This window comes from Sinohyriopsis cumingii, chromosome 9 (genome assembly GCF_028554795.1).
Source record: "Sinohyriopsis cumingii isolate HCF-2022 chromosome 9, ASM2855479v2, whole genome shotgun sequence".
NCBI lineage: Eukaryota > Metazoa > Mollusca > Bivalvia > Unionida > Unionidae > Sinohyriopsis > Sinohyriopsis cumingii.
Genome location: NC_142969.1, coordinates 17,244,795 through 17,258,379, shown reverse-complemented (window position 1 = coordinate 17,258,379; position 13,585 = coordinate 17,244,795). Strand labels below are relative to the sequence as shown.

The following is a 13,585-nucleotide window of genomic DNA, read 5'->3' as shown; positions in this document are numbered from 1 at the left end:
TGCTAACAAATTGTTTTACGATTTCATCGGTTGCGGCTCATGTTGCAGCAAGGAAAAATGCGTGGAGTCCAACACGCAAGGAATTTCTACCGGATGTACAATCCAGTTGTTTGGAATACTATCACGGTGGACTATGGAACACTGAATACAACCGCGACGCTATGATTTCCGTTGATATGGTTGCCTGTTATCCAGCGAGTTTTCTCGGGTATGGATCCGCCGCTGAGTATTTCAAACGATTTGGACACCCCAGACATGAAATGACTCGTGTTGCTATTAATGGACCACTGCCTGATTTTGATTTAACCGGATTCGCTCGCATAGTATCATTTGAATTCGCGGCAGGACTTCATCGCTGTTGCTATATTTGGATCGGTAGACACATGGCTGAAAAGAAGTGGCTGCCAATAGCGCTGCTACGGTATATGATTGATTGTAGCATGCTAGTTTCGTTGATTGTCAGTGACGCGATTATATCATACCGAGCGCAGACTGAAGTCTGGTTACCAGAACCGGAGCGTCTAGATAGCATAATTGACGAGTCCAGAAAACACATCGATTCCGAAGAGGAATATATCATCGAATGGTCCAAAAAGATACTCAACCAACGAAACCGCGAGGCAAAAGATCTCGGTAGAAGAATAATCGGTAAGTTCACACAAGGTGGAAAAAACTGCGACTACAAACGATATTGCTCACGGCTGATTATAGATGACGCAGAATATGATTTCGTAATCAAGGACGCAGTGGCGAAAAATAGATACGTGAACTGTAAAACAGCTTTCTTGTCCAATGGAACAAGGTTGGGTACAGTTGTTACCTACAGCGATGGAGACAGCCCAGCATACCCGCATTTGAGGGCATCTATGCTGGGTTACGCCGCTATCAATTTATTCTCGACGATAAATAAATTTCCCGACACCGCGGTTAGAGTAGCCGTTGATTCGTTTTATGTTGACGTAAAGTACAAGGAAAACGTAGCCGGGTTTACTAGTCCGGACGAGAGTTGGGGTACATGGAGAATTAAAAATGAAATACGACGCGATTATTCCCCGTCAGCAGATGTCACCGTTGAAAACAATTACCTACGCGGTGATAAATTGTCAGAATGGTCTAATGCACCACCGTGTTCTGATCCAATTTGTAGACATAAAACAGTTTATTTAAGCGGCTGTGGCGGGTCAGGAAAGACGACTCGGGCAATTGAATTATTTCGAACGCGGGCAAGTATAATCGTGCTTATACCGACCCATAGACTAGCGCGAGAGATAAAACAACGAAATGTTGACGCCGTTACTTATCACAGCTTTTTTCGATACAGCGGTGGTGTGTGGACTCCTGATCGAATGGGTGAAAAATTTATTCCTGAGGTTATCATCTGGGATGAGATATGTACTGTTTCGTTAGATGTTTTACAAATGTTTCTTGATTGGTTGCTGCGCGCGAATACAGCGGTGATCATGTGTGGCGACCATGGTCAACCACCACCATTTGTCGGCGAGGGTCCGCATGATTGGTTGAGCGGGTTTGTGGACTATTATGAAGAAACCGATACTGATTACCGAGCACTTGATGAACAACTGCGCGAGGTTAAGAAATTAATCAGATTACAGCCGGATAGAATTCAATGTGAAATAATCCGCGAGGTGATTCCGGAAACGCCGTTAAATGAATTCTGGGAAACATGGAAACCAAACGATTTGATTGTAGCGAGTAGAAAGATAGTCAGAGACACACTTCAGCGGAAGTTGTTTGCGTTGCATAAGGAAAAGTTTCCAACGCGTCCAGTGCCGTTATGCTATAGACCCGCGGACACACGGCGGCAGAACATTGAAGTTGAAATCCCGGCCCCGACAGCGTCGGGGACAAAAAAAACAGGTTCTCGTGCTGAATGATATCGTGCTCGTTGATATCAGCGTCGTCGAGGACGCGCTACGTGCTGATAAATCCCCGTGGACGCTAGGATACGCAACAACAATACATTCCTCGCAGGGGTTGACTATCGCGGATACAATTGTTTGGATAGTTGATAATCGCATCGAATGGTCAAATCTAGTTTATCTTGCAGTGTCCCGAGTACGGAGGATAAATCAGCTTCGAAGAATTGTTGTTGACGAAGCCACCGACGAAGCCAGTGACGGAGTCATCGATGCAAGCGTCATTGATAGAAAACTCTCGGGTTACCGCCAACAGGATAAAAAAAACAGCGGCGTTTTGATATTGATGCCGAATTAATAATCTCGCTACGACAACAACAGAATAATCACTGCGCGAGTTGTAATTGTATAATGAGTTGGCGTTATTCGGATAAAGACGCTCGCCAATTTACCGTGGACAGGATCGATAACAGTCTCGGTCATGTCAAAAACAATGTGAGGTTGACTTGTCTTGAGTGCAATAGACGCAACGGCGCTAGTTAAGACCACGCGGGGGTAATTGAGTATCGTCAGGTATCACTTGTAGTTGCTCGCGTGTAAATCCGCGCTGAGGAGCAGTTGAATCCAGTCTGTAGATCGGTGGTCTACCAGTTGATCGTGTTATCGTTGATATGTTATGTGTGGTAACACTCCAGATAGGATCAGTAGCTCTTTTTTTACCGCCTTCAAGCTCTCCTGGTTCATATAGATATCTCACGGTGACATCGCCGAGAATCGGCTTGGAAACGCTATCTATTTTTGATCTTCCGGGTATATACTCGTATTTAATCGCGTCGCTGGGCTTCATGTTGATTGCTCGGGCAATCTCGTTATTTAACGCTGCAATTACGCCTGTCAACCTTTTGACCCATTCACGAGATCGTTTTTCTTGGATGAATTCCTTCGCGTATTGATATCCAAATAACCGTTCAGCAAGAGTCCGATTAAATCGTTCAACAATTGCCTCATCACGATGTAGCGCAGTATGACCTCGTCGTACCGCGACGCTATAATGTTTCAGCGTTGATAAAACAGCGCCGCGAAATTCACTACCAGGATCAACTTGTAATAGATTTGGCCAGCGCAGAGGACCTCTTCGATAAATTCTTTCAAACGCAGCGGCTACTTCAGTTGCTGACTTTGTTTTTAACAGCTCCGCTTGTTTGTATCGACTCGCAACATCAACTACGGTTAGCGCGTATTTGTAACCGTTGTCATGCGGCAGAAATAGTATATCAGCCTGATGAACTTCATTAGGTACGCTAACATCAAAGCGCGAGAAGTTGATTTGTTTAGGCGGTGGTAGATAGATTTGCCATATAGCCTGTTTGGATAACCAATTAGCCGCAACGGCCCTCGTTACTTTTGCAGCGCTTGCAAGCTTACCAATTGCGGCCTTCCCCTTCCAGTATCCTCTCGGAGAATAATAGATGGATTCCATGTTGTTATTATAAACGCTAGCGTTTTCAATTACCAGCGCGAGAAGCTCCGCTTCCAGTCATTAATTTACCTTTTATAGCCGATTTTACCAACCATGAGGCCAATTTTTCTTTGAAGGATTTATCAGGAATAGCATTTAACGCGTGAATTAATTTTACGTCCGCGATATGACGCTGTTGCAGATCGCTACTTTTGTAAGCAACATCATGAGCATGACACGCCTTATCGATAGCGTTTATTGGATACTCACCGGGCCGGGGTTGATTTTGATCATCGAGTCTGATATCTAATCGCGTTCCGGGGCCACAGTAGCTATATCCTGGGAGGTGTTTTTCTCCTGGATACTTTGCCCACGGGGTTCCGGGGAGTTTTGATAACTTGGCTGCAATATCACCTCCTCGCTTTTTTTTAAAACATCTCTGGGTCTAATAGAAATAAATCTAAATTTCTTTATACCGCATTGTTCACACTTGCCAGTAAGCGCCGATCTGTTATTTCTTGTTGTAACGGTTGTCATATCATTTGTGCCAGTACGCACTCTACACTTTACACAATATAGATCCATAATTTATGTATAGAGACATGAATATAATTGACTTTTCAGCGACTAAAACAAGAGAACCAGTTAAGCATGTTGCAGCGTTACCAAACTCGATCCGGATGATTATCATCGGACCATCTGGATCCGGCAAGACGCAATTGTTACTCAATTTAATAATGAGATGGATGAAGTGGGATAAGTTGTATTTGGTTGCTCCTAGCGTAGATGATCAACGATGCTACGAGGTGTTGAAAGATTTCAACGAGAATGCATCAGCGATCGCTAAAAAAAATGTTATTGAGTTTATTACGGATATCAATGATGCACCGGGTATCGATGATATTGATGGCGACGTTAACAATCTAGTCGTGTACGATGATGTTATGTTAGACAATCAAAAAAACTCAGCTAGGATATTTTCCAGAGGCAGGCATAAAAACACTGACGTGATATATGTCACTCAACGATACACTCAGATTCCAAAAGTAATCAGAGACAACTGTAATATTCTTGCTGTATTCAACGGCGTTGATAGACACACGCTACGAAATATTTGGCAGACATGGTGCGGCGGTGACATGGACTTTAATGTTTTTCGAAACTTTTTTAGTCATGCTCAGTCGACCCCACATGGATTTGTAACGATAAATTTACATGATCCTCGGACACGATATCGTATCGGACTTGACCAAATATTCGGTTAAATTGTAAGCAGCGGGGGGGCGATGACATCGACGCGGTCGTCGCGCTTTTTTACCGAGCGCTGACAACGCTGGGATCGCTGAGTGCAGAAGGTATCAATTAAACTAAATGACGATTGGACGATCCCCCGACGACGACGTCGTCTTTTTTTTACCGGGCGCTGACGACACCGGATCCGCTGAGTGCAGAAAGTATTAATTAAGCCAAATGACGATTCAGACAAATGTCCGATTCGCCCCCCCCCCCCCCCCCCCGCTGCTAAAATAACGCTTATAAAATGAGGTGGGTTCGCCCCTTCTGCTTCTAAAGCTGTCTGACATGAATTTTCTTTGTGGAAATTGATCCTTATGCTGTTTTCACCTTTTTGTGTTTAATATTTCTCTCAGAGCACATACCACTCTACTGCTATGTCCTATGCACCGAACAGCACAGTTCCATCTCGATGCATTTCAGTTTTTTTTGACTGAGAAAACCTGCGGTTTTTAAGTATTAGTAATATATGCTTAGTACCCAATGCTTTTTTTTTAATGTTTAATATATTTGTGCATCAGATAGCGAGTCTTAGGTTTGAGTGTTATTAAAAGATTCCAATCACTGAATGGCTTCATAATTGGCGATCGTTGTCAATGCCATATCGTCCATTTTGGTATATTATTTTACTTTGGTATATTATTTTACTTTCTTATTAGAATACCCAAGTTTCTGCTTACTGGCAAGGTTATGAGATGAAATTAATTTGGCAATAATTTATTGAACATGCTATAATATACTTTGAAATTATAGAAACTTCCAAAAGTCCCCTTTTACCATAGTGGAATTCCCATCAGCTGTAGTTAAGAATGGACTATGGTAACAACATTATTTATTACCAGGGACATATGGAAGCGCTCATATGGTGATATAGCATGGGACTCGAAATGCACATACATTTAAATGCAAAAGAGGCATTGAAATACTCTTGCACTGGAATGAGGACAAGTGATAGTATTTGCAATTGTATATGGCAAACTTAATTTATATTTAACTCATCAGCACATCATTTCAATCAACCACAATTTCAATTGACTCGTCGTCACCATAATGTTGGGATACATAATTTGAGCGGCAACCATTAGCAGCATTTAAACCTGCCTCTATGGTTTTCGTACGTAAAATCCCGATGAAGTGTGCACCAAAGTCATGTGAACTTGATCCAATTCCAACATCACTGCTGCTTGAGCGCTTAGATCCAGTACTGCCTTCACTAACTGATATTATTAATACCTCTCCCTCATCCGGGGAATTCCCATCATTTTTCAAAACTGCCATTGTAAAGTCTTTGCTGAAGAAACCAACAGCAGACCATAACGATTTAAAGAACTACCCCCCAGTTTCTAATCACATTCAAGAGGGTTCTCAAAACTAACTTATTTCGACTGCAAGAACAAACTTAAAAACCTAATAATGTTTCCTACCTTAAATATTTTCAGCATGTTTTTTAATGTTTTCTAATTTCATGGCGTATGTTTTTGTAATCATATCATTATATGTTTTTTATCTTATAGGTATTGCCTAATGTTTTAAAGCGCTTAGAGCTTCTAAAGATTTGACGCTATATAAAGTTTTCATTATTATTATTATTATTATGTTGTATAAATGTTGTCTCTATTGTATGAGAATGCATGTGATCATACCCAGGTAATAAGATGGGAGAATAAAACAAAGTATATTCTCAAAGAATTAGAGGATTCACATGGGTCTGTACAAAGCGTTATAAAGAGGTTCATGTGTGTATAACTATGCACATAGATACAACATTCTTCAAGCATTCCTAAACATTTGCAAGAAATTGAATTAGTGACTCCACTCCTGTACTTTACTAATATGACCACGTGTGAATCCTATGAACAGTTTCTAATTGCGATGTTTCATTTTTATTCTTTTTAGTTCACAGGGACATAAAGCCACAAAATATTCTGATATCCAAACCAAGTCCTGAGGGTGAAGTAAGGGCAATGATCTCAGACTTTGGTGTCAGTAAAAAGATTCCTTCAGAATCAACGTCCTTTTCTTCAAGATCTAATGTTTTGGGGACAGAGGGATGGATGTCTCCAGAGATGTTAAACAGAAGTCTGAAAAAAGTAAGAATGCTATTTAGATATTGATCATCTTGACGCTTTTTCAAAACAAATCATGTTTGTTATTGCTTTTGTTGATAATTTAATATATCCAAAAATAAACTGATCTTACTCCAAAAAGTTTTAAAATTGTACTCAATGGAAAAATGTTTTTGAAAATATTTAGCAATAATGAAAGGTTTGAAAAACGAGATTCAAACTATTTGGGGATAATTGCAATTTAACTTTTTGAATACAATTATTTCCAGTCATCATTTGCTGCAATGCTTTCTTTTCCATAACAGCACAGTATATGTCAGTGCTCCTTGTTTCAGGTAGGGCTGGTGGTGACAGTTTATATTTAGACTCATTTGTATTGCTGGAATTTAACATTGAATTTTATTTTACAAAATATATGCAAACGTACATTATTTTCTTGAATGAACTGAATCGCTTTAATAGTTGTAATATTCATTAATAAATGCCATTTTGATCAATGGTTTAAGAGATACGATTCTGTGATATGGTTCAAGACAGATTAATCAATCGAACATTTGGCGCCTTGACTGGGAACAAATCGACAGTGTTTATTACAGTACCCAATGTATTCGAATGAAGCAACTAATGTGTTCGTTAACAATGACACTTAAAATTAATACTGTGTAAAGGAATTATTCGACCATAATGCAGCATTTCTTACCCATGAAGATGACAACTGTAGACAGGCGTTCGTTTTCGCATGTGTTAAGTAGTGTTTGTGGGTTTCCGTTTACAACTATCACTTTTAAACCACGAATCTTATCCTAAAAAAGTCAACATACATTTTCACTTTTTGCACCAGGTGATCACATACATTACATTACCCAATTTAAAAGACCAGAGTGAAACTCAAGATTCTCAATTATTTGAAGTAATTTATTTTATTGAACGTGTTTTTCCTGTTACGCACCATCAACATAATACACAAAATTAAATGAATAATTCTGTTTCTTGCCAGTGTTAAATAATAAGACACGATTGTCATGTGCAAAACCACACTGACAATATCAGCAGAATTTTATTAAGAACCACAAAGAACAATGTTTGTCCATAAGCTAAATCAGCAATGGACCCTACAAAGGATCCAGCTAGATTAAAGTTCACTGTCACAGAGATGACCAAAATGCTATTGTTCATTCTAAAGTAAAGTCAAACCAAAGTATCAGTCCCCAACACTATATGAAAAACAATCGCAATTTGACATATAATTTGGTATAACAATCAAACAAACATTTGGTGCAGAATAAAGCTTACCAATCGCAAAATCACGTTATGATTTTACATAGTAAAATATGTGCACTCCTAATACTGTCATCTCTGGTCCCAGCATTTAATCTACGGAACATGAAATAATTTAAAACAGATCCATACAAACCATTGTTATTAGAGTAACAGCTGCATACTCAGTCGTATCACACAACCCGAATTAAGAAAACATTAAAGGGCATGTGGTATATACAGTATTAATGTAATATACTATATGTATATTTTTCCTTTTTCACACTGGGTGAGGGATCCTCTGAAATGGATTTATTTGAGAAGGTCAAATTTGGATTTTTCTGCACTATTCATTCACAAATACTGTAACAGAAAAACACAGGAGTATTCAGGCAGTACAACAACCCAGGGTATATTCTTCGGAAAAAGCACTCAAACTAGACGCCATCATGTCTCACATTTTATCTAAATAAGTCCAAGAAATCTCAGTTCACTTTGTCATAAATTAATTTCGTGTTCCCAGTGCTATTTTGTTTAAATACAATGTTTTAATACTGAAAGTAAATGTCAATATTTCATGTAAATTTAACCAAATGTTTCTTCAAAAAGTAATGTCTAAATTAGAAAAAAAGTGATGCACTCAGCAGTCCTTTTGGTTTTGATTTGATGATCCCAAATTTCAGAAATAACACTATTATGTATGTAAGTCCACCAAATTTTCACCCACGATCCTTGACAAAATCCGTTAAAAAGTAAATGGTCAGGCACAGTCAGAGGCCAATGATTACAAAGTGTAAACATTTAAGTCCAGGACTAATATATTATATTATGCCATAAAAACATATGAATGAAGGCTTATGGAAACAGTTCCTGCTTTCCAACTATCACTTATGTTCAGAGGTTGTCCTTTCTACTATAAATATTATCAGCGTTACTAGCATCACCGTTTTATAATGAAATAGGTGTCCATTTGCTGAAATATTTGAGCCCAACGAGGGTCCTGAATACAGATGTTGCCTAGGTTATCTGGAATAGTTTGATTTATGGGACAATCATTAAAGCAATTTCTCTTCCAAAGTTTGCCTATTGAAAAGCACAAACTGATTTAGACTTTTCATAATCAAATTGTGATAACTAATAGACTGGAATAATGCATGTCCTACACTGCGAACATGGACATTATAAACGGCTATCTGGGCTGACATTCTACCACATTAATTTGAAAACTATACCAGGTATATTACTTACGTATAATTGTTGTTAAAAGTCAAAGATTGCTCACATTAAATATAAATATATGCTATATTGATTCCTGCCTACTATTACATACAATCTATTGAATATTCCACTGCAAGTCACACCTCTACATACGCTGTATAGCCTGGACAACACATGACGCATTTTATTGAAAATTATATGAAACGTTCTCTCTGTCTCTCTGTCTGACTGTCTATTTTTATATATGTGTGTGTGTTTGTATGTCATTGTGCTATTTTGATTGTTTACCACTGTTACGTCGAAATTTTTGAGCCTTCCAGTGCAATTCCTGCATGGAATGTGCCTGTATAATCTGGACAGCATACAATACTATTATTTAAAATTCTACTTCTCTCTTTCCTTTCATCACTATCTATCCCTCTCTCTTCATATATATATATATATATATATATATATATATATATATATATATATATATATATATATATATAATATAATATAATATAATATAATATAATATAATATAATATAATATAATATAATATATGTTCTTAAACTAAATAACAGAAAAAGAGTTGAAACCAATAGGTTTTGTGCTATTCAAAAAACAATGTATTTCCTTAGAATACAAATTGTAAAAAGACCTCACCTTTATATAAATTATGTCGCAAATAGTCGAAAAGGTTCTATCAACAGTCGAAATGAATTGTAATTCAAATTGTTATAAACATGCTAGTAAGTCGGTGGGCTGAAACGTGATGAAGTGTTAACAATCTTTTGACGTATCATGATCATATAATCTACTATGTACTTGCCTGCATTCACTATAGTTCCAAATTAATAGTTTAGTCAAAGAATATGTTGAAGCACTTTGTAATTCCAGTGAGGAAGTTCAAAAAAATTAATAAACCGAACTAAAAACTGAACACAACAATAGGACTGATTCAGATGTAAAGGCAAGAATAAATTTTTTTTCAAGTAAACAACATTAAGATAAAAAGATAAGATATTAGAGACATCGCATACGCCAGCTAACTATATAAACCCTTGACATTTGTCAAAACGTTTAGGAATTTCCAAGTGAAAAGCGACTGTCCAAGACTCCGATTCAGAAAGACATGTTTATCATCACTAAAACTGATCCAAAGTCTTAATACTTATATTAATCGATAAAGTAATATTAGCTATGTATTGTGTTATTTCCAAAACGGACACTGGTTAGTACACGATGTTTATTCTTATAGGTGGGCAATTTTTCTTGGCATAACAACCAAACACAATAGTTATGCTGTTAAGATATCGAAGCAGCATAATGCATCATGCAATAGTAAACATACAGCTAGATAGAATGTTCTGAACACTATGACATTTTCCCGTAAACTGCACGATCAATTAACTATCTCTAATAATATTCATGTCAAGTTATCCCCTTAGAGCTGTTTGAAACTTATTTTCATAGAGTGATTAAAACATACAACGGGTTACACTCTAATAACCACACATGCGTAGGTTACGTAACTGGTCGTAAAAAGAACTTGTGTGATCATAATCGAATAAACAGTTTACCTAACTGACTGACAATGACTGTAGTTATTTGTGCTATGTATCCTTTGTAGGAGCACAAATTAAGTTTATTTTCCTAGGTTAAGATAGAATGGAATAAACCAATTCGTTTGAAGTTAGGCAAATTAATGAGATTAAAAAAGATTTTGTTATTATTATACATTTCCTTGAAATATAACATTTAATCAATATTTCTTAACGGAAAGTGGGTTGTTTACGAGCAGTGACACAATTTCTTTTAAATGCGAGTTTCCTCCATATATTATGTCAGTATCTAGAATACTAGTGAAGTGTGGTATATTGGTTTTAAAGGCAAGATTTTGAAAGGCATATGTGATTGAGGGAATAATGAGCCACCAGAGAAGTAAGCAAAGCCAGGCAAAAATATATTTTATAACTTGGTCAACCGACTTTATCAACCAGACTAAAATGGAGAGAATTTTAATCATTTGTTCTCAGAAAACAGCATCCATCAGAATAGTCATTTCACCCACTGTCAGCGTAAGTTCATGCCGAGTTCAACTATTATGCCGTAACTTTCTATCTAATTAAGATATTGTTTATGTTAAATTCTCTCACAACAATGCAGAAGCTTAAGAATAATTTGCTATGCAAAGAAAAAAGTAAAAAAAGTCTTTACAGTTTCTGGTGAATGCAAACACGAATGGCACTTTGAGTGAAAAAGTTTGTTCTTCTGTCAAATGGCTTATAATGGCAGAATTTTAGTACATTTAGATCATGCCATATTTGTGTCGTTGTGTGAGTGTGAGTGTGTTTATATATGTATATATGTTGTGGTCGTGATATTTAAGGAAGATAAGGGACGTACCATTTAGATGACATGATGGGATATACATGTTTTGTTTTGGCATTTTAATAGCTTTTCCTACACCAGAATAGATTACAAATAGTATTACGCTAATATGTAGAAATAATAGAAGAGATAGACCCATTATGTCAGTTGAACAAAATATATTCTTTTGAGGTTAAAGATAAAGAATATCATGATTCAAATGCAGATCTCAGCGCCTGACCTTCATTTCTGAAAATCAAGTGTTGGATCGCAACATCTAGCAAATATTTCTAGTCAGAGTGTTTTAAAAATCTTAATGAAAACGGATATACTACATTGTGTACAAAATTTAAATGTCCTGTCATTTTTCGAAGTCTTATTGTCATCGTATGATGCTGTTTTTCTCGAGAGTAGGTGGCGTGAACTCTCACCCGCATCCCGGTTTCAGAACCTATGGCTTGGCTCTTTCAATAGTATCTCTTTTAACTAACACTATTTGGAACGTAAAGAGGTAAGCTTAGATGTGTGCCATGGTACACACATTTTGTCGGTCCCAGATGGAGACATAGTATTGAAACTGGAATGGCATCATAGTTCTAAGCCTTGTCCAGTGTTATGACTAAACCTTGTGTATCAGGTCGCTTTTATCTAAGGGAGTTGCTTGAGATTATCCGAAACTCTGGATGAAGTTAACAGACTTTGACATGTCTTATGGCGAGTATGCAGGAAGTTACTCATTGATAGATCTATTTTCAGGACAATAGGGCAGCGTCCAGGTATATTTATATCAAATAATGTGGACTATCTCGTGTGGAAATTCCGTATGTTCATGCTCTCAACATCATAGGGAGTATGATTTAGTTCTCAGAATTCCAAACAATAATCAACCAAAAAAAAATTTGAGAGAAATGATCATGAAGCAGTAAATAACTTTCAGAGAAAAATTAGAAGAATACATTTTTTTATAGACTAGAAACATTATGTAAATGATTGTAAGAGCATGGACAGGTTTTAGGGGAAAATACATTGCCAAGCAAATCAACCTATTGATGATAGCAAAATTGATGCTGATGTCACATCAGTTATCTAGTCAAGTGCAACAGTACAAATGTCAGATGATGAGCCAATGGTAAAAGCTTGAATAATATCTGTGAACTTCACTACCTCTTCACACACAGTTGATGAATATCACAAAGGAATCAACTGGTCTGTGCTGAAAATGAATTTTATCACTAAATACCAACAACATTAACGCTACCACATATGACTGTAATGACCATGAAAACACCGACTCGCTGTCTACTCTCCCAAATGGCAACAACAACTCATTGATTCAATAGTTTTATCTGCATGATTACCTATGACGATAGGCTATATCTGACACCTTAAGAAAAGAAAATAATTGTCAGTTCCATGCAATAGTGCGAAGTTTACATTGATAAGATTTGAAGGTACGTGGAAACTAATGTACTTAGCTTCTTCACTAATGAATCCTTGGATCCACTTTATATTTACTGTCTTGTTATGGACATTACTTGCCTAAATACGTTTAATTAATATAATTGTGGTTAGTTACTGTTTCATTGTAGTCATATACTAGGAAAAACAAAAACCAACACGTTTTATAAAATTCAAAATATACTTTGTTTCCCAACAATCGAAGTGAACATTCAAAATGAACTTGCAGTAATGCAGATTAAGTCCCAAACAGCTCAAGAAAGTCCTAATGAAAAACATTTTAAATAAATATAAATGGTATTCAAAAAAAATCCAGCGATGAATGTGTTGATGTGCCTGTAGTCTTGAATATACTTGTGTACTATTGTCCTTTAGTTTAATGATGAGCTAAACGTCTTCCTATCAATCACAATAATGTAATCCAAAATTTCCTTGTCTGTATTCACTATAATTCCAAGTTGATGTTTCTGTCGAAGAATATTATCGAGAACCCCGTGTTTCCAGTGAATAATAATTTGAAGCAACAATTTCACTCAAATCAAATACCGAACACAACAATCATATTGATTCTGCCTAATGATCTTAAAGCAAGAAAGAATAA

General features: G+C 36.9%; 1 protein-coding gene across 2 annotated transcripts in view; it reads left to right on the top strand.

Annotated features, from left to right (window-relative positions):
* The window catches only part of LOC149791323 (uncharacterized), a 233,481-nt gene that overhangs the window by 175,070 nt on the left and 44,826 nt on the right, over window positions 1–13,585 (top strand). For both annotated transcript variants that reach the window (XM_089969171.1, XM_089969172.1), the window contains exon 27: window positions 6,526–6,719. In XM_089969171.1, coding sequence (XP_089825297.1) covers window positions 6,526–6,719 — 194 coding nt within the window. The remainder of the gene's footprint in view (window positions 1–6,525; window positions 6,720–13,585) is intronic.